The following is a 27901-nucleotide window of genomic DNA, read 5'->3' on the forward strand; positions in this document are numbered from 1 at the left end:
GTTTTGCAGGAACCCCACCAGTAGTAGGCACCTTCTCCCTCCCCTTTTCAATGGTTTTTGTAGATGAAATGTTCACATGTAACCAAAAATGGGAATAGTCAACATTTTATTTACTGGTATCCACAGACCATGTTAGGGAGAGGTACAAAAGAGCAGGTGCACCTCAGTTCACACAAGGGTTGGATATTCTACCCATGAAAATGATAGTATTGAGAGCAACTTCCCTGATCAGAACCAGGAAAGGCCTGTTGGCCTTGAAGGTCACCCTGTTGAAGTTGAGCGAACGACCAGAAATCACAATGGCAGTGCTTGCAGCAGCTTCACTCCCTTCCTCGTTTACCTGCCGTTAGACGAGGGAAAGATGTCCCATTAGCTGACATAAACAGGCAACAGTTCTTCCTGGCTCTCCATTTAAGTTCTTTAAAATGCTGCTGGGTTTTCCCCATCAGGAAGCCTATTTAGTCCTCACAGGTGAAACTGGATGGTTGGAGCAGAAGTGCATGCATAACAGAAACATACCTGCCCTTCTAGTGCAAAAAGCTAGGGTTGGTGAAATCCCCCCTTTTCTTCATGCATTGAGTGCTCACAACGTGCAAGGCTGCAGGACCATCCAAACATGCCCAGGTCCAGAAATCTCCACCTTGCCTCAGAACACCAGACAGCCCTGGTGGCATCTGTCTGTTCTGTCAGTGCCTTGCTATTGTGTTGTGCTGCCTCTCACAGGAAGAATCTGAGTGAACTATGATTTTGTTCTTGGGGCAATAAGATCACAATTTCTCACATCACAGGATGTGAGACCTCTAAGAAGAGGGAGTCGGCCTCCTAGCCTGGTGAATAGCGAGGGGATTTCTGGAGGTGACACATGAAAGAGTGGACTTCTCAAAAAAAGTTTTGCCTGGGCCCCAAAATTCAACTGATGCTACTTGAGCAAGTTCTTTGTGCTCTGCCCCCAAGTGGAACTCTGCTCTCTGCAGCTGAATACTCTCATGGGTTTCCATGCAGCTCAATCAAGTCATACTTCTTTTTGGTGGCTTTTGCAAGGATGGGCATTGTGAAAGCAAATTGCAACAGAGTGTTTCATATTTTCAGTGATGGATACAGAGCCAAATGCAGAAACTAGAACAATGCTGAATTGGCAGATTTCTCAAGGCCAGCAAACTAAATGAGGCTCTATCAATTATTTCCCCAGAGATTAAGATCTCCTCAGCTGTGGTAGTTCGGTTTCTAAGCTGACATCAGATCATGTCAGCTTCTCAGGACCTCATAGCAGATCAGTTCTAGGACCCACAGAGAATTGATATTATGGTTTAGTGGCCACAAGTGGCATAGAGTAAATTGGTTTTTCGGTTTCTTCCGGTGATATTCCAAGAACCCCTGAGTGGGTCAGAAGAGTCTAGCTGGGGTCCTAGGAACAGAATTACCCAGCATCAGTTCAGAACCCCTTCGGCTTCTGCTGATAGTAGCAAAGTTCCCCATAGAGAACCCAAATTAGCTCAATAATGAGACAAATTTTAAAAGCTTGGCCAGAAAAAGGACCAGACTATAAAACCTAACCAAGGACAGACAACTTTTGTTTATATTTTACTTCTGATGCCTTCAGCTTCCTGTGAAACTTATGTAAACTTAAATGACCAGATGAGCCTTTTAGGGCCATGCAAAATCAAAGTCAACACACTTTGAAATAGGGCTTATAAGAAGACAAATGTAGTCAGATCATCCCTGATTTGAGCTAAGGAGAACCACGAACCAGTCAGTGAGAAGACATTTGGCTTTGAAAGGTCAGAGAACCAATTCCCACTTAGTGTAAAGGAGTCAAACTTTTGTGGCCCTAATGGTTATCAATATCAACCAACCACAGGCAATTATTAATCTCCAGCTATGCACCACATACCCTTCTAGGTGACAGAGAGGCAAAGACAAAAATGAAACATCCCTTAATCCCTTGCCCTCAAGGAGTTTACATTCTTTTGGGGAGAAGACAGCATATATTAACACATAACTATATGCAAAATGTGTATGTCAGGATAACAAGTTTTCGCAACTCACAAAAAAGAATTAGAGCTCTAAGTTTTGAGTTTTTCTTCAGTGTTTATAAAAATGCAGCACAGAGGGGGCAGCCAGGTGGCACAGTGGATAAAGCACCGGCCCTGGATTCGGGAGGACCTGAGTTCAAATCCGGACTCAGACACTTGACATGTACTAGCTTCATGACCCTGGGCAAGTCACTTAACCCCAGTTGCCTCACCAAAAAAAAAAAAAAAAAATGCAGCACAGTGCTTTGCATACTTGATTTATCAGTTGACTTAAGGTAAAGAAGCACAGCCTTCCCTCTCAACATTCACACCATTAGGTTGTGTTTAAAGATGACTCCAGCTTAAGTGCCTAGCACATAAGAAACATTTAAATGCTTAATGATTGATTGATATACAAAATAAATACAAATTTGGGGGGGTGGGAATGGGGAATGGAAGGAAGCACTAGGAGCAAATGATTTTTTGACCTTGAGCAGGATCTATCAGGTGGGTTATAGCATAGGTATACACTTTAGTGGGAAGGCTGTCAGAATGGAGATGTCATTTTATTTTTCATGGGGTTGAAGGTCAGAGATCTATTACTTCCTCCCACTTTCTGTATTCAGAACTTGGCCTCTTTCAGGAACTTGCAAATACTGATAATAAGGATTCCCTACTTCTGTTTAAATTTTATTTGTAGGGCAAAAGGCATAGTAATTTGATGTACGTTGAGTCCTCAGTGGTTAAAAGCCATTCTTTTAAGGCTTGCACATCTAAGAGACTATTAGCCTGCTTTTTAATTGATCATTGGGGTCAGCCCTCTACAAAGGAGTAGGTAGTTGCTTCCATGTTATAATCTGAGCAGCACCTAACCCTTTCACCCCAAGAAAGGTATCTACCTCAACCAGCTACACTTCTGAAATGTGCACGTTCTTCACCCATTTGGCCCTTGACGTTCCCTGTTAAGATCCAAGTAAATTACCCAAGAAGGCCAAAATACTAAATTGTAGTTACCCTGTCAACACATCAAAAACAGATAAATGTATTAGATTATAGATGAAGTTACTTGGAAAAGCTATGAAGGGCTTGGATTAAAGACAGGGACATTTTAAATTAAGAATGGTGGAAGGAAGAGATGCATTGTATTAGGCACTGTCAGGGAGGGCAGTTCTGGGGGAATTCAGTGGTACTTGACCCTAAAGGGAAGGAGGAGCTGGCGGCTTGGGGACACAGAAATGTTGTAAACCTTCATGACTTTGTGAAGGTAAGATCCTGCTGGTCATAACCAAGATACCCTTGCTATCTTCCTACACCCATAGCCACCCATGGAGCAGACACTGCAGAGTTAGAGATCTATGGGAAACATAGTTGGGTAAAGTGAGAACAAAGCCCAGTAAGAAAAGTAAGAAATGGAGAGGCAGATCTACTAACCTCAAGGAATGCCTTATGGAATGCATCTGAAACAAAAAGGTCTCCCTGGCCGTCTGCAAGGATCCCTGGGGGGAAAAAAAAGGCAATAGAAACACTGTATCCTGAGACAAGGGAACTAGCTACTCCCAAGAGAGAAGCCCCTCAAAGAGTTCAAGTATTTCTAAAAATTTGGCACAAGGCCTTGCACATAGTCAGCACTTAAAAGGCTTATTAGATTCAGTTGAAGTAAATGAGTGCAGCCCGTCCAGCTTGACATTATCAACACATTATCACACATTGAAAAATAGTCATTTAGACTGGCTCAAATGAACTTAAATTTGTGCTCACAAATACAGGATGGCACAAAAGCTGTATTTCTAAAAAAAAAACAGAAGCAAAGCCACACCATCTATGAGGGTGCTTTATCATCTTGGGCAGGCCAGACTACAAAACCCATCACCCCTCTGTAAATGGAGGTGACAGCAATTGACAGACTTCCAGATGTAATGAAAGTCTTACCCTGAAAAACACCTGATATTAAAATGCCCTTTCCCCTGACATTCCAAAAATGCTATAGTTAGACAAATCCCAGAAAGAAAAATGGAAAAGCACACAATTGTGAAAGTCATTAGGACAGCGACTCCTGGATCTATTTCATAATGTGTAACATTCTATGTTTGGTTTAGTTAATTTTATAAAACTTTATTCTTTCCACTCACCATTTTTTTTTCAGTTCTTTATTATACTGTTTTGTGCCCTTATTTTCAAAATCAAATTTTTTTAATTAACCAAAACTTGCCTTTTCTTTTTCTACCTATGATCTTACACACACACACACACACACACACACACACACACACACACACATATATTGAAAAAGGGGAAAAAAAGTCTTTGTAACAAATATAGTAAGGCAAAATTCCCTTGTTGGCCAGATCTAAAAAAAATAAGTATATCCATATCAATCAAGCAGCTATGTGCTACAGTGCCTGGGCACCAGGCCTGAAGTCGAGAAGACTAATCTTCCTGAGTTCAAATCTGGCCTCAGATACTTGCTAGCTGTGTGACCCTAGGCAAGTTGCTTAACCCTGTTTGCCTCAGTTTTCTCATCTGTAAAATGTGCTGGAACTGGAAATGGCAAACCACTTCAGGATTTCTGCCAAGAGAACCCCAAATGGGGTCACAAAGAGTAAGAGATGACAAACCATTGAACAACAATATTCCTTCTTAGGAGCTTATTTGTCATCTATTTAGATGCATTTGATTGGGGGGGGGGGTGCAGGGCAATGAGGGTTAAGTGACTTGCCCAGGGTCACACAGCTAGTACATGTCAAGTGTCTGAGGCTGGATTTGAACTCAGGTCCTCTTGAATCCAGGGCCAGTGCTTTATTCACTAAGCTACCTACCTGCCCCGATGCATTTGATTTTAAGAATAAATGTAATCACCATTCAATGAGACAACTGGTTGACCCGGGGATAGAACTGAACCTGGAGTCAGGATGACCTGATTTCACATGTGATCTTAGACACTTACTAGCTAGGTAACCCTGGGCAAGTCACTTAATCTCTGTCTGCCTCAGTTTCCTCATCTGTAAAATGGGCATTAGAATAGCACCTGTGGATAAAGCGCCATCCCTGGAGTCAGGAGGACCTGAGTTCAAATCCAGCCTCAGACACTTGACACTTACTAGCTGTATGACCCTGGGCAAGTCACTTAACCCCAATTGCCACACACACACACACACACACAATAGCACCTACCCCCCAAGGATGTTGTGAGAATCAAATGAGATAGTATTTGTAAAGCACTTAACACACAGTAAGTCTTTAATAAATACTTGTTTCTTTCCTTCCTTCTAAAAAGATAGATTGGAGGGGTAAAATTTTATAAAACCAGAACCAATGATAAAGCATGCCAAATTCTCAAATAGCTTCAGCTGTCCTTGCCTTAGTAACCCAAAAAACTAAAGGTGCTTTTCCATTTCTCTTTCTGCAATTGGTGGCTCTAGCATCCTTTGGAGTGAATGTCAAAGGAAGAAGACCATTTGGCCATCAGTCCCGCCTCTGTCTCTGTGGGTCTCAAGCTCAGTCTCATGGTGCCTTCAGCCCTCTTCCACAAACACGCTCACACTCACCTGGAAGGTCGGCCCGCCCTGGGGTGAAAAGATCGTCCAGGCCCATCCGCTGTAGGTTTTCCTTCACACTGAAGTTGTCCTCGATTCGGAATCGGGGCACGTGGACTGCCAGCACCGTTTCCTGCAGGCTCTCCAGCCATTCCCGAAGGATGTCAGGCGTCAGGTCCCTCTCCACCTTCTCTAAGGGCTTGTCAGGCTTGGGCAGGATCAGCACCATCGTGATGTCGTCACCTTTGTAGGGTAACTCCAGCACCTCAACCTGGCTGCTGCCCTTCACGTGACTGTAGCGGAACTTGTTCTCCTGGTACATCATGGATGCCAAGCACTGCTCTCCATCAGCCTTGTAAAACAGCTCCTTCTTGGTGTTCTCAGGGCTGAACTTTGACTTCCACAGGCCCTGAGGGATGAGAAGGGAAGTCACGGCTCCCAAACGAGCCACAAGTCCGGTCTCCATTAGAGGCTGAATCCATCTCTTTCCTTATGTGAAACCTCCCTCTTCCCCAGGACTTCCCTTCCATCTTCCCCAAGTCTTATCTTCTTCCTCCTCTAGAAACTAAGCAGGGAATGGCTGGCCCTCTGATATGCTACGCACACTTTCATAATGGCAGACTACTAGGGGGAGCCGGCATGACTACTCCTCTCTTAGAAAAGTATGAAAAGGCAAGCCACCCATTTGCACTCTTAATTCAGTGCTAGAAGCCCTTTAGATAGACCACATCCAGGACTTCCCCCTAAAGGAAGTCACATCATTCTCAGGTAAATCAGTACCACAATCAGTGCCTCCCATTAGATATTTGTGCAAGAGGGAGATCTTCTCTGTTCCTCCCCAGCCTCCATCCCCTTCTCTAAAATGGCTGGTTAATTTATTTCCCATTACCCTCATACCTACTGCCCCAGGTGTCACCAAGTTGGAAACCTGGGTTTGTCAGAGACAGTGTGACACCCTGGAAAAAGCACTCATAATAATAATAGTTAACATTTATAAAGCACTTACTATGTGCCAAATAGTGAACATTTATAAAGCACTTACTATGTGCCAAATAGTAACCATTTATAAAGCACTTACTATGTGCCAGGCACATACTGTGCTGAGTTCTTTACAATTATCTCATTTGATCCCCACAATGCCTCTGGGAGGTAGGTGCTAGTATTATCCTCATTTTAGAGATGAGGAAACTGAGGCAAACAAATTAAGTGACTTGCCCAGGGTCACACAGCTAGCTAATAGGTATCTGAGGCTGGATTTGAATTCTGGTCTTCCTTCCTCCAGGCCAGGTGTGTTATCTACTACACTACATAACTGCCTATATCTAGGTCTGGAGTAGAAGGACCTGGGTGTGTCTTTACTTCGTCTTGCTCTGAACTGGGTTTCCACATCACTTCCTGGGCCATCATTTCCAAACCAGGCTACCACCTATGTCAGCCTTCTACCCCCTCTCCCCATTTTTCCCTAGTTCTCTCTCCCTTTTAAGTGTTGTTTTATCTATTAGAATATGAGCTCCTTGGGGGCAGCTAGGTGGTACAGTGGAGAAAGCACCGGCCCTGGATTCAGGAGGACCTGAGTTCCAATGTGACCTCAGATGCTTACTAGCTGTGTGACCCTGGGCAAGTCACTTAACCCTCATTGCCCCACCCAAAAAAAAAAAAGCCCCTTGGGGGAAGGAACTGTCTTATTTACTTTTATTTGTTTACTTAGCACTTACTAGAATACAGTAAGTGCTTAATAAATGCCCAGCCCCACCTCCTTTTCTCTCCCTCTCTGTCTCTCTTATCTCTTGTCTCTCACTCTATCTATGCATCTTTTTATCTTTATCCTGGATCTGATCTAAATAACTTGTGTGACTTTGGACAAGTCATTAATAGTCCTGGGCATCAGTTTTGTTAAAATGAGGGGTTTGGAAGATGAGGTCAAAATAGATAAATGATTTAGACATAAAAGGTGATATCCTAAGTGTATCGGGGAAGCATGGAAAAATTTACCTGTCAGATCTGTGGATAAGAGAAGAGATTGTGACCAAACAAGAAACAGAGAGAATCACAGGAATTAATGTTGATCATTTTGATTACATGAAATTAAAAAGCTTTTGTACAGACAAAACTAATGCAGCTAAAATTAAAAGAAAAACAGGAAACAGTGGGGGAACATTTACAGCAAGTTTCTCTGATAAAGACTTCATTTCTCAAATATAGGGAACTAGGCAAAATTTATAAAAATATAAGTCATTCCCCAGTTGATAAGTGGTCAAAGGATATAAACAGGCAGTTTTCAGAAGAAAAAATCAAAGCTATCAATAGTCACATTTTAAAAAATGCTTTAAATCACTCCTGATTAGAGAAATGCAAATTAAAACAACTCTCAGATACTATCTCACATCTATCAAATTGGCTAACATGACAGAAAAGGAAAATGAAATGTTGGAGGGGATATGGAGAAACTGGGACATTAATGTACCATTGGTAGAGGTGTGTACTGATCCAACCATTCTTGGAGAACAATTAGAAACTATGCACAAAGGGCTATAAAGCTATGCATACTCTTTGACCCTGCAATACTAAATAATAGTAAACTAATAAATAATAGAAATTAGGTCTGTATCCCAAACATATCAAATAAAAGGGGATAGTACCTATTTATAAATATTTATAGTAGCTCTTTTTGTGATAGCAAAGAATTGGAAATTGAGGGGATTGATCAATTGATTGCCCATCAATTGGGGAAAGACTGAATAAGTTATGGTATAGGATTGTGATGGAATACTATTGTGCTATGAGAAATGATGAGCAGGATGGTTTCTGAAAAACCTGGGAAGACTTATATGAACTGATACAAAGTGAAATGAGCAGAACCAGAAGAACATTGTATACAGTAACAGCAACACTGTGCAATGATCAACTATGATTGACTTAGCTACTCTGATCAATACAGTGATCCAAGACAATTCCAAAAGGATGAAAAATGCTATCTACCTCTAGAAAAAAAACTAATAACCCCTCAGTGCAGATTGAAAGATACTTTTTTGACCCTTTTTTGGTCTGTTTTCTTTTGCATATGACTAACATGTAAATATATTTTACATGACATCACATGTATGTTATTCAGTCATTTTTCAGTTGTGTCTGACTCTTCATGATCCAAATTCAGGGTTTTTTTGGCAGAAATACTGGAGTGATTTACCATTTCCTTTTCTAACTCATTTTACAGATGAGGAACTGAGGAAAACAGGGTTAAGTAACTTGCCGAGTGTCAGTGAGGCCAGACTTGAACTCAGATCCTTCTGCTTCCAGGCCTGGCATTCTATCCACTGCACCACTAAAGGGGGAGGGATGGGAGGAAGGAAGTGAATTTGGAACTCAAATTTTTTTTAAACTGATTGTTAAAAAAGTTTACATGTAATTGAGAAATATTTAATGAAATTTTAAAAAATTTTAATGAGGGAGTTGGACCAGATGATTTACAAGGTCCTTAGAGAATTCTATGCTTCTTTAAAGTAGAAAGTCCAGTTCATTTTCGTAGCCTATAATTGACTAATTGACTGACTGAGTCTAAGGAGGTGATTCTTTTTTTTTTCTTAAATTTTTTTTTTAAGGAGGTGATTTTCATTTATTTATTTATTTATTTTTGATGAGGCAGTTGGGGTTAAGTGACTTGCCCAGGGTCACACAGCTAGTAAGTGTCAAGGGTCTGAGGCCGGATTTGAACCCAGGTCCTCCTGAATCCAGGGCTGGTGCTCTATCCACTGCACCACCTAGCTGCCCCAAGGAGGTGATTCTTGACACCTACTTGTCCTTCCATCTCTCCCAGTAACTGTTATCTTTGAGTGGCTGAGTTTCTGTAGTTGTCAGAGACTCAGCAATGCTAAGGATTTGTTTCATTTAATTATTTTGTCTATTACAAAACTATTCATTACTTTAAAATCATCCTAATTTATTTGTTTACTTGGGACTAGACTTGTGATTTCATTGGTATGGGCAATTCCCAATGTAGAAACTTCCTCTACTAATGCAGGTAAGTCAGTCAGCCAAAAAACATTTGTTAAGCACCTACCGTATGCCAAAGGAGGCAACTATTCAGCAATTTGTGATTTTAGAAAGTTGCCTGAGATAGAGGTAAAGGGATTTGCCGTGGTTACAGCCTTTATGTCAGAGGTAGGTCTTGAACGCAGGTCCTCCTGACAAAAGCCAGGTCTCTACCCAGTATGCCATATTGCATCTTTCTTTTTGTTCTCCTCCTCCCTCCTATAAGTGGCTACCACTGGAGGAACAGGAAAAGGGATGCACTTCATTGTTCTTGGGAGGACAAGTTCATTTCTTCATCTCAACTGGATTTTGGCCTTGGTGGGTGACTTGGGCCCATCAGAGAGCAGCTATGCAGAAATCTTCCCGGGCATTTGTCATGGTGCATTCAGGATGTCACAGACGCTGCCAGGGGTGGCTTAAGGATTCCTCTACCTAGCCCTTTGTTTCAGCACCACCACCATGCCCTGTCCATCCCCTGCCTGCCTGATGCCCACCTTCTCTTGTCTGTCAATGGATCAGTCTCGCATCAACCTGCTGGAATAATGCTTCCCATCCTTAAAGACTGCTGGCCTCATGGGTCTGCCACTTACATTGGATGAGGAAGCTGGAACAGACGGGCACACTCATATACATCCAATGAGTTCTTGAAAGAGCTCCCAGAGATGGAAGGAGCTCTATCTTTGTTCATTAACATATGTACCTTGACATCCTGAAAAACTTATGATTTCCCTAGTGGGGATACACTCTCCAATGGCACAGACCCCTTGGCATTTCAAGAGCTACTTGGCAGAAATTCACCTCATGGAAAACCTTCTGGTAATGGGCCTCAATACAAATGAAAGATACACTGTCCATTACTGGGGTCTGTATTTCAAGTCTTCCCAAATTTCTTCCCAGAAATTGAGCTCTGTTGGCATAGCCAGGGTCTAGACTATAGCCAAAAGCCTGGCTGTTAGCTAATAGTGTTCTCCTTTGGAGTCAGGAAGAAGGTGAGGATCCAGGGAGCAAACACCCTCACTTTGTTCTTTTTTTTCACTTTATTCTTTAATAAAGAGTCTAAAGGGTATACACCAGAGGAAGTTAAATTAGCCAGGAAGAACCAGATTAAAATGTAACTGGGAAATACTTAACAAAATAAATAAAAATGGAATACAACATAGATGGTGTTAACTTGTGGTTTTCTAAATCAATATGCTACCCACAAGGATCCATTTCTATATGAATTTGACACATATGGTCTACAGGATACCACTAACGCACTCTACAGGTTGCTTGTGTTGATTTGCTCTGTGTTGGTATATCTACACATACGTTCATATGTGAACATGTGTATAGATACACAGGCACACGCAAAGACTTGATTGATATTAACAAACTGCACAAGTAATGTGCTAGGGGGTGGCTAGGTGTTGCAGTGGATAAAGCACCGGCCCTGGATTCAGGAGTACCTGAGTTCAAATCTGGCCTCAGACACTTGACACTTACTAGCTGTATGACCCTGGGCAAGTCACTTAACCCTCACTGCCCCACAAAAAAAAACAAAACAAAAAACAAGTAATGTGCTAATTTTGTTGATATCTACAGCCTTTCCTACTTGGAAACCCTGAAGAGGAAACTATTGTATTTGCTCCACAGATCCCATCCTAGCAGCTGCGACTGAACATAAGCTACTTTCTTGGCCCCCAACCCCCTGGCCCAGTTTTCTGGCAGCATGCCTACCACCTCTCCCCAGCTCTTTCTGCCTTCCCAGTTCCATGCTTGACACCCAGCTCAAATAGTGCCCCCTCCATGAAACCTTCCTTGATCCCCTAGTAATCACATCCTCTTCTGGGAGCACTCCAATGACACTTGTGTATTTTAGCCTGCATTCCAGTTATTTGTCCCATGACTTTTCCTCTCTCCTAGTTGATGGGAACTGATTTATCTTTACATTCCCCCATAGGTCCTGGAACAGTGCCTTGCACACAGTAGATCAGGAAATGGATTGAAATTCAATAGCGGGGGGCAGCTAGGTGGTACAGTGGATAAAGCACCAGCCCTGGATTCAGGAGAACCTGAATTCAAATCTGGCCTCAGACACTTGATACTTACTAGCTGTGTGTCCCTGGCCAAGTCACTTAACCCTCATTGCCCTGCTCCATCCCCACCCCCCAACCACCAAAAAAAAAGGAAATGCAATAGTGGTGTGTTCATTAAGAGGTTAGTCCCAAGTCTCTGGGTGAGCATTCTTTCTCACCCCCAAAACCTTCGCTATGGGAAGATGGAGAGGAAATTAGACCCCTGGATTTCTTGAGCATCTAACTTTTTAAGTACCTTGAAGTAAATAGTGTTGACCAGCACCAAGACAGTAAGGTCAGTGATGGCATCCTTAGGAATGACGTCAGTGATGAGCCCTTCGGTCTTGTTTGCAACCCAGTCATTAATGGTCACTCTTGACAGCTCTGGGTTACTCTAAAGAGACAGAATAAAAATGAAACATACATGCTCCCTCATATTTTATCCACTCGTTTCTTTATACAGCACATATAAGCACAGTACAGATTGTTCTCATTTGTCTATTTTCCTGCAAATTCCTTGAGTATTTTGTTTTTTCAATAAAATAACAAAAGACAACTACCCAGAGTATATATTTGAATGTGGATAATCAATGAAAAGAACCAATTGGGTAGACTGTTTAATATAAGGCCTTTCAGGGAAGCTATTGTGCTTCCAATCCCAAATAAAAACAAATTTCCCCAACTGTTTATGGTCCAAACAAGCTAAGAGGAGAAAAAGAGAAATTGGCAAAACCTGAGAAACAGTCCTTTTAATAACTCTCCTAGTCCCCTAAGGTGACTGTTCAGGGAGGTATTCAGGGAGGACCAGTCCCTCTAGTGTGAGGCTTGCTGAGCCCTTTTTAGGGCTCCATCCATCTTGGGTGTCCACCTGCCACCCAACTCTCACCCGTGGCTCCAAGAAACTGTAACATTCACAGTGGCCACACTCCAGTAAAACATCTCGGCAGATGGATGGGTTAAACCAAGTCAAGGATAACCGATAGGCCTCAAACCTGTCAGTGAGTTAGGGGAATGTCTGCTCTAAGCACATGAAGACTTCCTCTGTCGGAATGGGTGGATTAGGACAATTTGTTCCAACGGCCATGAAGGTCGCTGAATCAGGCACCGTGGAGTGCTTGGAGCTTGGTCAGACATTGAAGATGCCAACGTCACCCACTGCATCCCAGGCCACCGCCAGGAGTCCGGCTTTTGTCCTGCCACTGGCCTTTGATGAGTGAGTGAGGCTGATGATTTTACGCAACTCACTCACACAAATCAAGACATCACCCCCTGATGTCATTGGTCCTCTCTGAAAAATGAAGGATGAGCAACAACAAACAACAAAGGGGCCGGCGTTGTTCTCATGAGTCTATTCCAGGCCCATCTTGTTTAAAGGCAGAGCATGACATCTTCAGGGAACAATCCCAAGGGCTCTTGTTTATGATAGTCCCTCCACTGCCTTGGGAAGGCTTCTGATGGAAAGAATGGCGCCCATCCAACTCACCTTGAAGTCCAGTGGCTGAAGCTTGGCTCCGTATACCACCTCACTGATATCCTGGTAGGTCTCATTGAAGGTGAGTGACTGTTCTCCAAAGAGGCGATTGGCTGCCACCAGTTCAGAGGATTTGTTGGCTTTTCGATAAAGCCGGCAGTTCAGCTTGGCAAAGAAGAAGTGGATCTGATCTGATGTTTTCTCTGAGATTGTATCAAACTTGAACACCTAAAGAAATCAAACAGAGATGCTAAAGGACAGCAGAGGAGCTCACAGGAATATAAAACTAGAACCTTATTTTTCACCTAATGCAGGGGTTCTTAGCTGCATTTGTGCCACCTTTGGAGCCTGGTGAAGCCAGTAGATAATGGTTCTAAATGTATAAAATAAAATACATAGGGTTACAAAGGAAGCCAGCTATATTAAAATTTATTTTAAGGGGCAGCTAGGTGGCGCAGTGGATAGAGCACTGGCCCTGAATTCAGGAGTACCTGAGTTCAAATCCGGCCTCAGACACTTGACACTTACTAGCTGTGTGACCCTGGGCAAGTCACTTAACCCCCATTGCCCCACAAAAACAAAACCAAAAATATATTTTAAGTCAAAATATTTTTTAAAAAATTAATGTATGGGGCAGCTAGGTGGCACAGTGGATAGAGCACCAGCCCTGGATTCAGGAGGACCCGAGTTCAAATCCAGCCTCAGACACTTGACACTTACTAGCTGTGTGACCCTGGGCAAGTCACTTAACCCCAATTGCCCCACCAAAAAAAGGAAAAAAAATTCCATGGACCCCAGTTTAAGAAGTCCGGACCTAGTTGAACCCCTTTGTTTACAGATGAAGAACTCAAGGCCCAGACAGATTAAATAACATGCCAAAGGTCACATGGGTAAGAGTCAGGATTCAAACTCTGGTATAGTTCAGTAATCCCAGTTCAGCAATAAGATGTTCCACCAACATCATGTTGCCTCTCCTATAGTTGAGACTTTGTGTTAGAAAGAGTTCTGTTTCTTCCTAAAAAAGTGAATGGAGGACTTGGGTCAAAATGGCAGTTAAGGGGCAGCTAGGTTGCACAATGGATAGAGTAGCCCTGGAGTCAGGAGAACCTGACTTCAAATCTGGCCTCGGACACTTGCTAGCTGAAAGACCCTGATCAAGTCACTTAACCCCACAATTGCCTCCCTCCCAAAATTCACACCCCCCCCCAATGGTGGAATTATAGCCATGGCCATTAATGATTCAAGCTTCACCCACTCATATATTGCCTTTCTTTCCTTAAGGAGTCTATCCTCAGACACAGGACAGTTGCCCACTGTACGACCCCAGGTATGTCCCCCAGCTCCAATTTTTTATGGTTCTCTAGAGTCTTGTATTTGAAAGTCAGATTTGCCATTCAGTTCAGGTCTTTTCATCACAAATATCTGAAAGTCTTCTTTTTCATTAAAGTGCCTTTTTTTCTGCTGAAAGATAATGCTGAGTTTTGCTGGGTAGGTGATTCTTGGTTGTAATCCCATTTCCTTTGTTCTCTGGAATATCATATTCCACACCCTCCGGTCCTTTAATGTAGAAGCTGCTAGATCTTGTGCTATCCTGACTGGGGCTCCACAGTACTTGAATTCTTACTTTTTGGCAGCTTGCAATATTTTCATTATTGTGTCTGAGGCCAGTTTTGGCTGGGATCCCCCTGGGTCCAGGGGTGATGCTTTGTCCACTGTGTCACCTAGCTAGGTGATGACATCTTTAGGGTTAAATTGAGGGGTGAAGGGAATGCACTAGGGGAGGGGGAAGGGCAGAGGTGAAATCCTACATGAATGAAATAGGAAAAGGCTTATGGAGTGGGGGAAGAGATGGGAGAGGAGCAGGGCAGTAAATGAATTTTACACTCATCAGAAAAGGCTCAAAGACCTTAAACTCATCAGAGTTGTCTCAAGGAGGGACTAACACACATACCCAACTGGGTGGAGTAATCTATTTAATCTGGGTAGTAAATGAGCCTAACACTCATCAAAATTGGCTCAAAGACCTCAATCTCATTAGAATTGGCTCAAGGAGGGGGCAGCTAGATGGCACAGTGGATAAAGCACAGGCCCTGGATTCAGGAGTACCTGAGTTCAAATCTGGCCTCAGACACTTGACACTTACTAGCTGTGTGACCCTGGGGAAGTCACTTAACCCCCCATTGCCCCGCAAAAAAAAAGAAAAAAAGAATTGGCTCAAGGAAGGAATAACATACACACTCAACTGGGTGGAGGAATCTCTCTACCCCTGCAGGAAAATAAGAGGGGAAGGGGATAAAGAGAGAGGGACAAAAGAAGGAAGGGCAGAGGAGGGGAGGGGACAGACAGAAGCAAATCCCTTTTGAAGAGTGATAGGATGAAAGAAGATGGATAATAGAATAAATATCATGGGGAAGGTTAATAATAGTAATCATGAAAAAGAGAAAAGGGGGGAAAATTGTACAAAAATATTTATAGCAACTCTTGGTGGAAGCTAAGAACTGAGAATCAAGGGAATGTCCATCAATTGAGGAATGATGGAAAAAGCTGTGTTATATGATTGTAGTGGAATGGTCTTGCGCTACAGGAAATGACAAACAGGATGATCCCCCAAAAGCCTTGAAAGAGTAATGAACATCAATGTATAGTGAAGGACATTGTGCATAGTGACAGCAGAGTTGTTCAGTGAGCAATTGTGAATGACTTAACTACTCTCAGCAAGGCAATGATCCAAGACAATCCCAAGGAACTAATGAGGAAGCTTACTATGCACCCCTATAGAAAGAACTGATAAAAAGAACACTAGTGGGGGCAGCTAGATGGCGCAGTGGATAAAGCACCGGCCCTGGATTCAGGAGTACCTGAGTTCAAATCCAGCCTCAGACACTTGACACTTGCTAGCTGTGTGACCCTGGGCAAGTCACTTAACCCCCATTGCCCCGCAAAAAAAAAAAAAAAAAGAACACTTGTGGATTGTACATATATAACCTGATTGCGATCTTGTGGAGGGGGGAGGAAAGGGAGGGAGGGAGAAAAATTTGGAACTCTAAATCTTATGAAAATGAATGTTGAAAACTACCCTTACATGGAACTGGAAAAAATAAATGTTTGTTGCTAAAAAAAAAAAAAAGGCATCTATCCTGACATCCCAAGTGAAACTGTATCTGCTTCTAAAGTGGAAGAGCATAACCAACTTTTCTGTCCTTCATTATTCCGGATTGTGATAGGAAACAAGGGGCAACTCTCCTTAAACCATTTGTGAGCTGGCCATCGTCACCCGGGACAGTTGGATTTGAGGGGTTGTCTCTTACAGGGAGCTGGGCTAGAGAACAGGGAGGAAAGAAGATGCTTCTTCTAGCTGGTTCGGACAAAAAAAGACACAAGGTTCACACATATACAACCTGCCCCCACCCAAATAAAGGAACCTTCAAGTCCACATTGCTAAGGTCTTTATCTCCAGCCTTCAGACTGCCTGTGACTATGACTTTCCTCTAACCTGATTTCTCCCTTACATATAAGCTACTCTTGAGTTTTTATTTGTTTTGGTGGAGGGGAGGGTGTGATCGTCCCTAGACCCTAGACTAGTCCCCCACCGCCTAGCCCACGCCTTCATTCCAAGTTTCCATTTTGAGAAGGAGCCCTTTACTATAACATTCCACCAACTCCCCTCTCCAAACCATGCCTGGCTACATACCTCCAGGAAGGCATGCATAAGCCAGGCCCACCCCTTGCAGTGGGAGAGAGGGCCTAGAGAAGGTTGTTTTGGAACCAATATTTCAAGGATTCTCACTCTCCCAGTTAGGATCATAGCCATGATCTTGCTGAGCAGAGACACGGGGCTTTGTTAAAGGCTTGGACATTTTAAAGTCCAATAATAATTTTAGAAATAGACACAGAAAAGGCAATGTGGCCCCCAGTGTTTGCAAATCTCCAGTCTCTTCTTCTTCTTCTTTTTTTTTTTTTTGCAGGGCAATGAGGGTTAAGTGACTTGCCCAGGGTCACACAGCTAGTAAGTGTCAAGTGTCTGAGGTCGGATTTGAACTTAGGTCCTCCTGAATCCAGGGCCGGTGCTTTATCCACTGCATCACCTAGCTGCCCCTCCAGTCTCTTCTGAAGTAAAGGGTTGAGTTAGTTGTTCCCAGAGGGCCTAAGTCCTCTCTTTGTGTAGGTTCCCATGTTTCCCATCATGCTCTGAATACTAGGTTCCCCACACATACCCCTTTCAGGAAAAGAGGTTCTCCTAGCAACTTCTGATAAAAGTTTAGGGATATTTTATTTGGAAATTATATGTTCAGAGAAAGTATGAAGACATTTTTTCAAGAAGAGACGTTCCTCATTTCTCAAATACATAGGATACTGAGCCAAATTTATGAAAAAATCAAACCATTCCCTAGTTGATAAGTGGTCAAAGGATATGAACAGGCAGAAAAAGAAGACAAAGCTTTAATAGGCATATGAAAAAATGCTTTAAATCACTACTGATTAGAGAAATGCAAATTAAAATAACTGAGCTACCACCTCATACTTGTCAGACTAGCTAACAAGACAGAAAAGGAAAATGACAAATGCTGGAGGGGATGTGGAAAAATTGGGACCCTAATGCATTGTTAATGAAATTGTGAACTGATCTAACCATGCTGGAGAACAATTTGGAACTATGCCCTAAGGGCTATAAAAATGTGCATACCCTTTAAACCAGCAATACCACTACTAGGTCTGGATCCCAAACAGATCAATTAAAAGGGGAAAGGACCTATTTGTACAAAAATACTTATAGTAGCTCTTTTCGTAGTGGCAAAGAATTAGAAACTGAGGGGATGCCCATGAATTAGGGAATAGCCGAACAAATTGTGGTTTCAGAAAAAACTGGGAAGACTTACATGAACCCATGTAAAGTGAAATGAACAGAACCAGGAGAACAGTGTGCTTAGTAACAGCAATATTGTACAATGATCAACTGTGAATAATTAGCTATTCTCCACAATACAAAGATCCAAGACAATTCTGAAGGACTTATGATGAAAAATGCTATCTACCTTCAGAGAGAGAATTGATGAACCCTGAGTGCAGACTGAAGTTTACTTTTTTCTTTCTTCTGCAACATGGCTAATATGGAAATATGTTTTACATGAGTTCACATGTATAATTGATATCATATTGCTTGCCTTCTCAATAGGTGGGCTAAAGAGAGGAAGAGAACTTGGAACTCAATTTTTAAAAATATTGTAAATAATTGAATTAATGAATAGATATAAGAGGAGACAGTTCCTCCTCTTGTAGAGTATGAGATATTTCTACTCAGTGCCTAGCATAGCACTGTCTGCCTAGTAGGTACTTAAAAATCCTTATTGGATTTGATTTCATTCAAATCTCTGGTCTTCATGGTCTAGGGTTCTTATCCTTGTTTGTATCATGGGTCCCTTCTGGTGAAGCCTATGGACCCCTGTTCAGAATAAGTTTTTTAAAAAATATAAAATGAAATATACAGGATTATAAAGGAAAGCCATTATACTGAAACATAATTATCAAAATATTACCAAAAAAAAGTTCACAGACCCCAGGTTAAGAATCAGTGCCCTATGGGGAAGTCCTTCTTCTTGATCCCTTTAGCAGTGAAGGTTTGCTTCTTCTTCCTCAAATAGACATATCTTGCTTACATGTTGTATCCACCCAACAGAATGAAAACTACTCAAATTCAATGAATGTGGGGTTTTTAAAAAATGTTGTCTTTGCACCCCCCCAAAAATGTTGCCTTTGTACCCGCAACATCAAGAACAGTGTTTTGTATTCAGTATTAAGTGTAGGGATAAGAGCTGTGCCTTTGAACCCAGTGCTTTCACCAGTACATCACTGTACCTCAGGGCATCTCTTAACTTTCCTGAACTTCATCCATCCAAACCTCATCCACAGCTAGCCCTTTGAGCTTGAAGGACAGATAAGGAAGTAGAAGAATATCTCACTTTAAGAAACACTAGTTTACAAAAATGATAAATCTGGGGCTGATCATTTGCATTACAAAAGGATTTCTTTTACGAGAAAATCTACCACTTTGTTCTTCTAAAGAGATGGCTCCCCTAAGAGTACTTAAAGTGTGGGGCCGCTAGGTGGCACAGTGGATAGAGCACCGGCCCTGGAGTCAGGAGGACCTGAGTTCAAATCTGACCTCAGACACTTTACACACTTACTAGCTGTGTGACCCTGGGCAAGTCACTTAACCCCAATTGCCTCACAAAAAAAAAAAAAAAAAAAAGAGTACTTCATGTACATGAAGGAAAAACTCATTGGTGACCTCAGGCTCCTGGTTGAAGACCTGAACCCAGGAGGAGCTGGGACTAGAAATCACTCTTTGGTTACCTCCATGAGTTGCTTAAGTGTGTTGTTACAAGCACCCAGCTTGGTCATGGCAAATGCCGTGGAGATACTGAGAGGTGACATGAAGATGTTGTCATTGTTGTCCTTGGAATCTGCCAGCTGTCTGTAGAGCTCTGTGGCAAAGTGGGAATTGGCCTCAGACAGTTCCCACACTCGTGGGTTGGTCAACTCCGGGACCTTTTTGGGTTCCGAGCCCTCATCTTCTGAAGGTTTCTTCTCCGGGTGGCGATAAATGCACATGGGGTTTACTGGAATATCCCGAGGCTTGGCGGTGCAGATGTCACCCACAGGGTTCCTATGTGAGGTCACGCAGCCCCAGAAGCCAACGAGCAGCAAGGAAAGAAGACATAGCTTTCTAAAAGGAGACAGAAAGGAAAGTCAAGCAAGCCACTGGGACCAGCAATTTCATCCCACAAATCTCTGACAACTTGTAATAGCTGCCTGGATGACTGAACTTCCTGCCTTTCCTTTATCCAATCCACCCATCTCTCAGCTACCTATATGACACCGTGATTCTCACCTCTCTACTCAAAACCCTTCAGTGATTTCCCATTGCTAAATGAATGAAACCAAACTGATTGTGACACTCAAGGCTCTTCAGAGTACATCTCTGTCTTTTCCAGTCTCATCCTACTCCCCTTCGCAGACCCTTTATTCTAACCCAACTGAACTGATTTTAATCCCTTTCTTTCTTTCCTTTCCTAAGTGAACTAAGGTTCCTTCTCCTCCATAAAGCCTCCCCTGACCAGCTCCCCCAGCCCAGTGAAAGTGACTTCTTCTTCCTCAGACTTCCTCTGGACTTGTCCTTTGCATTTACCTCACTCTCCATGGTATCAGCGTTGCCTATTCACCTTTCTCCCACATTCCTTTGCAAGCTTCTTGAGAGCTATGTCTACACTATAGCTACCCTTCTATCCCTGGCACCTAACAAAGAGGTGGAAGGTATCTAGAATAAGAGAAGTGACTGTCCTGCCTTAACTCTGCCCAATTCAGACCATATCTGAAGTTCTGAGCACCACATTTCAGAAAGAACATATGATTCCCCTGGAGGGGGATCCAGAGGAAGATGCCCCCCTCCCAGGTCCATTCACTTACTCAGTAACAAGTATTTATTAAACACCAATTACTTGGTGCTTTCAAGGGACTTATTAGGAAGAAAAAACAAACACAGAAAAGTCACATACATGTACAAACATGGACAATGTCATTTCAGCAGAGCGAGGGGAAATACCCCCAGCCTGTAAAAGTGGCTGATGAACTAAGTTTGGGAAGAAGTTTGGGATTCCAATAAGCAGAGGTGAGGAGGGGGCACCTTCCAGGTTTGTACAAAGATACCAAGGAGAAAAATCATCATAATAAGTAGCACTTAAAAAGCATTTGCAACTTGCAAAAATGCTTTGCATATGTTACTTCATTTGATCTTCATAATAACCCAGTGAGGAAGGGTTATTATTATTCCCAGTTTACAGATGAGGAAACTCATCTGAAGCAGAGCAAGATTAAATTACTTGCGCAAGGGCAGCTAGGTGGCGCAGTGGATAGAGTACCGGCCCTGGAGTCAGGAGGACCTGAGTTCAAATCCGGCCTCAGACACTTAACACTTACTAGCTGTGTGACCCTGGGCAAGTCACTTAACCCCAAATTGCCTCACTAAAAAAATTACTTGCGCAGGGTCACATGGCTACTAAGCTTCTGAGGCAGGATTTGAACTCGGGTATTACTATCCTACAGATTCTGCACTCTAACCACTACATTAATCTAGACCAAAGACTGTGAAGGGATACTCCCTTCCCCCATAAAGAATGAGGCTAGAAAGGTAAGTTGAGTCCAGGTTTCAAAGCACTTCAAATTCTAGGGAGAGGATTTCTGATAGTTGACCTGAGAAGTAATAGGGAACCTTTGGAGTTTATTGAGTAGTGGGATGACTTAGTTCTGTGATTAAGAAAACCACTTTGGCAGCTGTGTGGAGAATGGATTTAGAGAAGGGAGAGAATTGAATGTTGGAGGTCAATTAGGGAGCTATTAACAATAGTCCAGGTTAGAGGCAATGAGATCCTAAACTGAGGTAGTGTTTGTGTAAGTTAAGAGAAAGGAATAATGCGAAAGATATGAAGAAGTGACAAAATTTGGCAACTGAGTAGAAATGTGAGAAGCAAACCTTGGAGACAGGCTTTACTTCCAGAGACAGGGAAATTTGGAAGATGGGTGAGTTTAGTGGGCAAGATAAGGAGTTCTCTTTGGGTCAGTGTTGAGTTTGAGGTGTCTATGGAACATCTGACTCAAAATGTTCTAATAGGTGGCAGGGGGCAGCTAGGTGATGCAGTGGTTAGAGCACCGGTCCTGGAGTCAGGAGTACCTGAGTTCAAATCCGGCCTCAGACACTTAACACTTACTAGCTGTGTGATCCTGGGCAAGTCACTTAACCCCAATTGCCTCACTAAAAAAAAAAAAAAAAAGAATTAATACCAATTCCTCTGTTTGCCAGTCTGCCTCCAACCTGCTTTTCTACATTATCCAATCAGTTGCCAAGTCCTACTGCTTCCTCCTAGCAGCTCTCACATCTGCCCCCTTCTCTCTACTTGTTTCTTTCCATTAACTACTAACTTTCCTTTAACTACTCCTGAGCCAGTTCAGGCCCTTATTATCTTTAGCCTGGACCATTACAATAAGATGTCTCCAAATTGGTCTCCTTGGCTCAAGTTTCCTTCCTCTCCTATCCCATCCTCCACATAGCTACTCAAAAATCTGGATCTAATCAAGGCACATCCCAGCTAATTAAACTCCAGCTACTTCCTATCACCTCCAGAACCAAAATTTTAAAAATGGGTTGTAGAGAAGATTCCCCCCCCCCAGGTATGGATGAGGCCCCCATGATCACTGTGACCTGAGAAGGTAAAGAAATTCATGTAAAAGGGGAGATCAGAGCTGAAGAATGGGTATTAATAGGCAGCTAGCTGGTATAGTGGGTAAAAGCAAGGGACTTAGAGTTAGGAAGATGTGAGTTCCAATTTTCACCCTAGACAATAGCTCTGTGACTTTGGAGCAGTCATTTAACCACCTGCAGCCTCAGTTTCCCCATCTGTAAAATGATAATAATAGCACATAGTTTTTGAGGTTTGCATGAGGATCAAATGAGTTAACATCTATCTGTACAGTGCATTATAATTTCTTGTTTAGTTGTTCTCAGTCGTGTGACTCTTTGTAATCCCATCTGGATTTGTTTGGGGCATAGAAACTGGAATGGTTTGCCATTCCCTTCTATATCTCATTAGAGATGAGGAAGCTGAGTCAAACAGAGTTAAATGACTTGCCCAAAGTCACAAAGCTAGTAAGAGTCTGAGACCAGATTTGAACTCAGGAAGATGAGTCTTCCTGACTCTAGGCCTAGAGTTCTATCTATTGTGCCCCCTAGTGCTATATAAATGCGTTATTATTATTATTATTATTATTATTATTAAGATAGGGCCAAGCCTCATTCTTTGCCTTTCCAAGCTGTTGAGTTTGGAACATGGTATGGGGCAGGCTTCAACCCCACAGACTGCTAAATCCGCTTAAATTTCACATTTAGTAAAAACAGCTTTATCAGGTATCCTATCAGCCAGAATCTACATGAATTGTCTGTCACCCCTATATGAACAGTACCATGATGATAACCCTAAGGTGTGCAGAACCTTGGGGTGCCTTCTGAATAATCAATCACAAAATTAGAATTACAGAATCTCAGGCTTAGCAAGGAAGTATGTCGGGGCAGCTAGATGGCGCAGTGGTTAAAGCACCGGCCCTGGATTCAGGAGTACCTGAGTTCAAATCCGGCCTCAGACACTTAACACTTACTAGCTGTGTGACCCTGGGCAAGTCACTTAACCCCCATTGCCTGCAAAAACAAAAACAAACAAAAAAAACCCCCAAACAAACAAGGAAGTATGTCCTTATGTACATCAGCAGAAATCTGGCTCTCTGCCCCTTCCACACACTTTGTTCTGTTCTCTGGAGCCAAACAGAACAAATCTAATCATAGAATCACAGGTTTAGACATGATGGCCTTTCAGAGCCTTCAACGAGGCTCTTCGTGTCTCCACCTTCTCCAAGCCAAACATCCTCTGTTCCTTCAACTGATCAAAGATTATTTTGTGTTAAGGATAGTTCTGATATTAACTAGATTTCACTATGACTTTATAAATTGGCAAACATGGCAACACTTCTGCCCAGAACTTTTTTTTTTTTTTGGTGAGGCAACTGGGGTTAAGTGACTTGCCCAGGTTCACACAGCCAGTAAGTGTTAAGTGTCTGAGGCCAGATTTGAACTCAGGTACTCCTGAATCTAGGGCCGGTGCTCTATCCACTGCGCCACCTAGCTGCCCCTTGCCCAGAACTTTTGATTGGTCAAAGCATTTCATTTCCCGACCTTGCTGAATTAATACAGAGTTGCCTTCAGGGTGTTGAATTTTTTTAGGGTGCCTGGGCCTGTTCTTCTCCCTGTCCTTTCCTAGGCCTCTCTCTTAATCAGTCAATCAATAAATATTTATTAAGCTCCTACCACGTGCCAGGCATTGCCCTAAGCGCTGGGAATACAAAAAGAGGCAAAAGACAGTCCCTGCCCTCAGATGAATAAGGCATCTTCTATGGGTAAGAAGTAGTCACCTTTTTCTTGCTTGATCCCAGAGGATAGCTACAGTCCAAGCTCAGGCGTATGCCATTAGTTACAAGGAGGAACATGTAAGCATCTGGCTGGATTAGGAGAAATTCATCCCCACTACTAGAATACCAACAACAAAACTTCAAGGTGCATTCCCAATTGATGGTTGAATAGTATCTTTCTGTCCAAAGGAGAAGCTATTCTAGAAATCAAAGAATTTCAGAACTGAGAAGAAACTTAGTTTTTTTAAGGGTCCTCTCTCTCTCTCTCTCTCTCTCTCTCTCTCTCTCTCTCTCTCTCTCCTCTCTCCTCTCTCTCTCTCCTCTCTCTCTCTCTCTCTCTCTCTCTCTCTCTCTCTCTCTCTCTCTCTCCTCTCTCTCTCCTCTCTCTCTCTCTCTCTCTCTCTCTCTCTCTCTCTCTCTCTCTCTCTCTCTCTCTCCTCTCTCCTCTCTCTCTCTCCTCTCTCCTCTCTCTCCTCTATCTCTCTCTCACTCTCTCTCTCTCTCTCTCTCTCTCTCTCTCTCTCTCTCTCTCTCTCTCTCTCTCTCTCTCTCTCTCTGTCTCTCTCCTCTCTCTCTCTCAGCTGTTTTCACTAATTGATCTCAGGTTCCTCCCAGCTCTGGGTCCTATGACCAACCACTACCATAGTAGGAATCACCTCCACAGCAACTCCAACACCTGGCCAATCAGCCTTCTCTCAAAGACTCTCCAGTGATGCAAACTTACTCCACTTTTTGTCATCTATCAAGTTACCCCCAAGTCTTCTCTAAGGATGAACATCTCCATTCCCTCCAACCAATCCTTCTATGATATAGTCCCCAGTCCCCAAGGCATCCTCTACTAGATACTCTCTGTATTGTCAGCCCTTTGATATTGATGGACTTGTGACCTCATCCATATGAATGCCCCTTCCAACACTTCCAACACCCCCATACCTTCTTGTCCTGTGTGACTTTCGTGCCCTCCATAGCAGTCACCAGCTGCCAGATACTTCCCTTTGTATCTGTTGATACTGCGTGCATATCAGTGCAATTGGGTTTTTTTTGTGTTTTTTTTTTTTTTGGTAAGGCAATTGGGGTTAAGTGACTTGCCCAGGGTCACACAGCTATTAAGTGTAAAGTGTCTGAGGCCGTATTTGAATTCAGGTCCTCCTGAATCCAGGGCCGGTGCTCTATCCACTGCGCCACCTAGCTGCCCGCAATTGTTTTTTTTAACCAGTTATATTCCTCATTCTTATTACATGAGCAGCACACCTACTTTTCCAGTCCTGTCTCTCTGACAAGAAATAGCTTTTACTTTGTTCTTCCTGTGAGATTCATTAAGTAACCTGTTGCAGCCTAAGTATGCCCACCATTTGGCATTAATATAATGAGCCTTTGTGGGGGAGGCATAAGTGGGATTGGGTTGCATAAGGATGAGCAATTTGGCCTATGTCATAAACAGAGCAAGGTCAAAGTTCCCACGCAGATGGGTAGTGCAATCAGCTCTTCTAGCCTGGGTGAGGTAGGGAGGACAAGTTAAAAAAAAAAGTTTCACTATACTCGAGTCAATAAGTATTTATTACATTCCCATTGTTTCCCAAACAGTGAACTATGTGTTGGACCCTTAAGGCATTCAGGTCAGTAAACTGGAAATATGTTCTGTTCAGGATGCCTTATCTTAGGCAGGACATTGACAAAGAATATGAAAGATGTTTGGTGGAAGGGGCCCCGAATGGTGAAGAATCTGGAATCCTGGACATGTGAAACTTGGACTCTTGTCTTGAGAAGGCCTTGGGGAGGCAGGAGGGGACACGATAGCCATCTTCAGTTATTTGAAAAACTTTCACATGAAAGAGGGACTAGAACTTGTCCTGCTTGGTCCCAGAGGGCAAGACCAGGAGCAAAGGGTAGAAATGAAAAGGCTCAATTAGAGCTTTCCAAAAAGAAGAATCTCCTGTTTTGTGAGTCAATAAACTCTCATCAGAGAAGTGTCCAAGCAGAGGTTGAGTGGCCCACTGTCAGGGATGCTGTAGGTAGGAGGGAGGCTTTTCAAGGTGATCACTAAGGTGTACCCCATAACTCTTTTTCTTATCTCTTTCTCCTTTCTATTTGATCCTGATCCCATACGGGAAGCACCGTTAGTATGGGAAAGGTGGGAAGCTAGAAACTCAAAGCCATACGGGACACACAAAAGAAATCTCAGAAGTCAAGCTTCCCCCTACCAATCCAGGGTGCCAGGCTCTGTTGGCCTTTGGCTTTCAGGCTCCTAAACAGTCTTTCTACAACTCTATTCCTGGACTTTAACTTGCCCCAAGGTAGTGTGGGCACTGCAAGGGATGGCAAGACTGGGTTTCTAGTTTTGGATAGCCAGAGGGCAATCTAAAAGCTTGGAGAGTCTAGAAACAAGAAGAGGAGGGGGAGGCATTGGGAGTTGGGAGAAGGTAGCAGAAAGGGGCAGCTAAGTAGAACAGTATATAGAATGTCAGTCCTGAAGTCAGGAAGACGAGTTCAAATGTGACCTCAGACACTTACTATGTGACCCTGGGCAAATCACTTAACCCTGTTTACTTCAGTTTCCTTATCTGTAAAATGAGCTGGAGAAGAAAATGGCAAACCACTGTAGTATCTCTGGCAAGAAAACTCAAAATGGGCAACAACACAGCAGAAAGAGAGAGCAGGAGTATATTACATATAAACCTCGTCTGATCTGCAACTTCTCAGAGGGAAAACCCCAGTGGTATTGACTCCCTCCATGGAAATAACTTACATGCCAGGGCTTCTTAAAGTTTTTCCACTCGTTGACCCCTTTTTGCCCAAGAAATTTTTACATGATTCTGGGCACATAGGTATATAAAATAGGTATACAAATCGAACATTGCCAAAATTTTCACAACTCTCACATTCAGTTGTTACATGACCCCCTGCCCCCGCCATGTTGGGTCGAGACCCACAATTTAAGCTTTGCTCTATGCTACCCCTCAGATGCAAAATGAGGAGACTCTGAGATGACTATAATCTCACTGTGCATATGCAGGAACTCTTTGAAAAAATATTTTTACTCCCCTCTGGATAAAGTTCTTCAGGATCCCACCTTCCAAAAAGACCTTTGGTGTATAGAAGGTGAGTCAGTCCCCTGAACCTAGCAAACCAGGATGGGGCTGTCAGCTCTCCCAAGGTAAGTTAGAAATCCCACTGAGAAAATGTTCGAGATTCCTCTTACCTTCTTCCACGATCTCCAGGTCTTTCCCCATGAAAAAGCATGGTGCCCAACATCCTCTTCAGACCTGAGAAAATGGAGACTGGTGTATTCTTGGACCCTGCTTCATTCCCTTCATATAGGCTGAAATTCCCGGAGGTAGGGGGTGGCTCATAGAATCAGGAAGGGGAGTACTGAGGTCAAAGGTTGATGACCAGCCCCTTTGGGTTAAGCAAAGAATGAAGCCAGGCAGTTGTTTAATCAGTACAAAAGTTTTAAAGTTCATTTGGGCTAGGAGATAATTTGAGCTACCTCTACCCGAATATACTCTGTCATCTTTTACAGAGGATAAAAAGAAAGGCAGTTTAGGAATTTTAAAAAACTGCATCAGAAACAACTTTTCTGAGCAGATCTTGTTTTGGGGGGTTATTTTTCTCTGGTTAAATAACCCCTAAGTTAAAAAAGGGTGTAAATAACTGTCCAGATTGCATCATTAGGAATGTCCCTCTCTCTCATCCATCCCTTCTCACTCATTTTAACTTTTTTCATTGCCTTATGGGGTGGGGGATGGGAGAGAGAAAGTCCACAAAAACTAATAGGCTTGGAGTACAGGGAGA

At 42.9% G+C, this 27901-nt stretch overlaps 1 protein-coding gene across 1 annotated transcript; it reads right to left on the minus strand.

Annotated features, from left to right (window-relative positions):
- Window positions 1-89: 89 nt before the first annotated feature.
- SERPINC1 (serpin family C member 1) lies at window positions 90-27468 on the minus strand. The gene is made up of 7 exons (XM_044001846.1): window positions 27309-27468; window positions 19454-19826; window positions 13115-13330; window positions 11888-12025; window positions 5558-5954; window positions 3444-3508; window positions 90-340 (listed from the first exon to the last, which is right to left on the minus strand). Exons 1-7 carry the CDS (start codon window positions 27359-27361, stop codon window positions 164-166), a joined length of 1419 nt encoding a protein of 472 aa, XP_043857781.1. The 5' UTR covers window positions 27362-27468; the 3' UTR covers window positions 90-163.
- Between the last annotated feature and the right edge of the window lie 433 nt (window positions 27469-27901).

The sequence above is a fragment of the Dromiciops gliroides genome, chromosome 4 (assembly GCF_019393635.1).
Source record: "Dromiciops gliroides isolate mDroGli1 chromosome 4, mDroGli1.pri, whole genome shotgun sequence".
Lineage (NCBI taxonomy): Eukaryota > Metazoa > Chordata > Mammalia > Microbiotheria > Microbiotheriidae > Dromiciops > Dromiciops gliroides.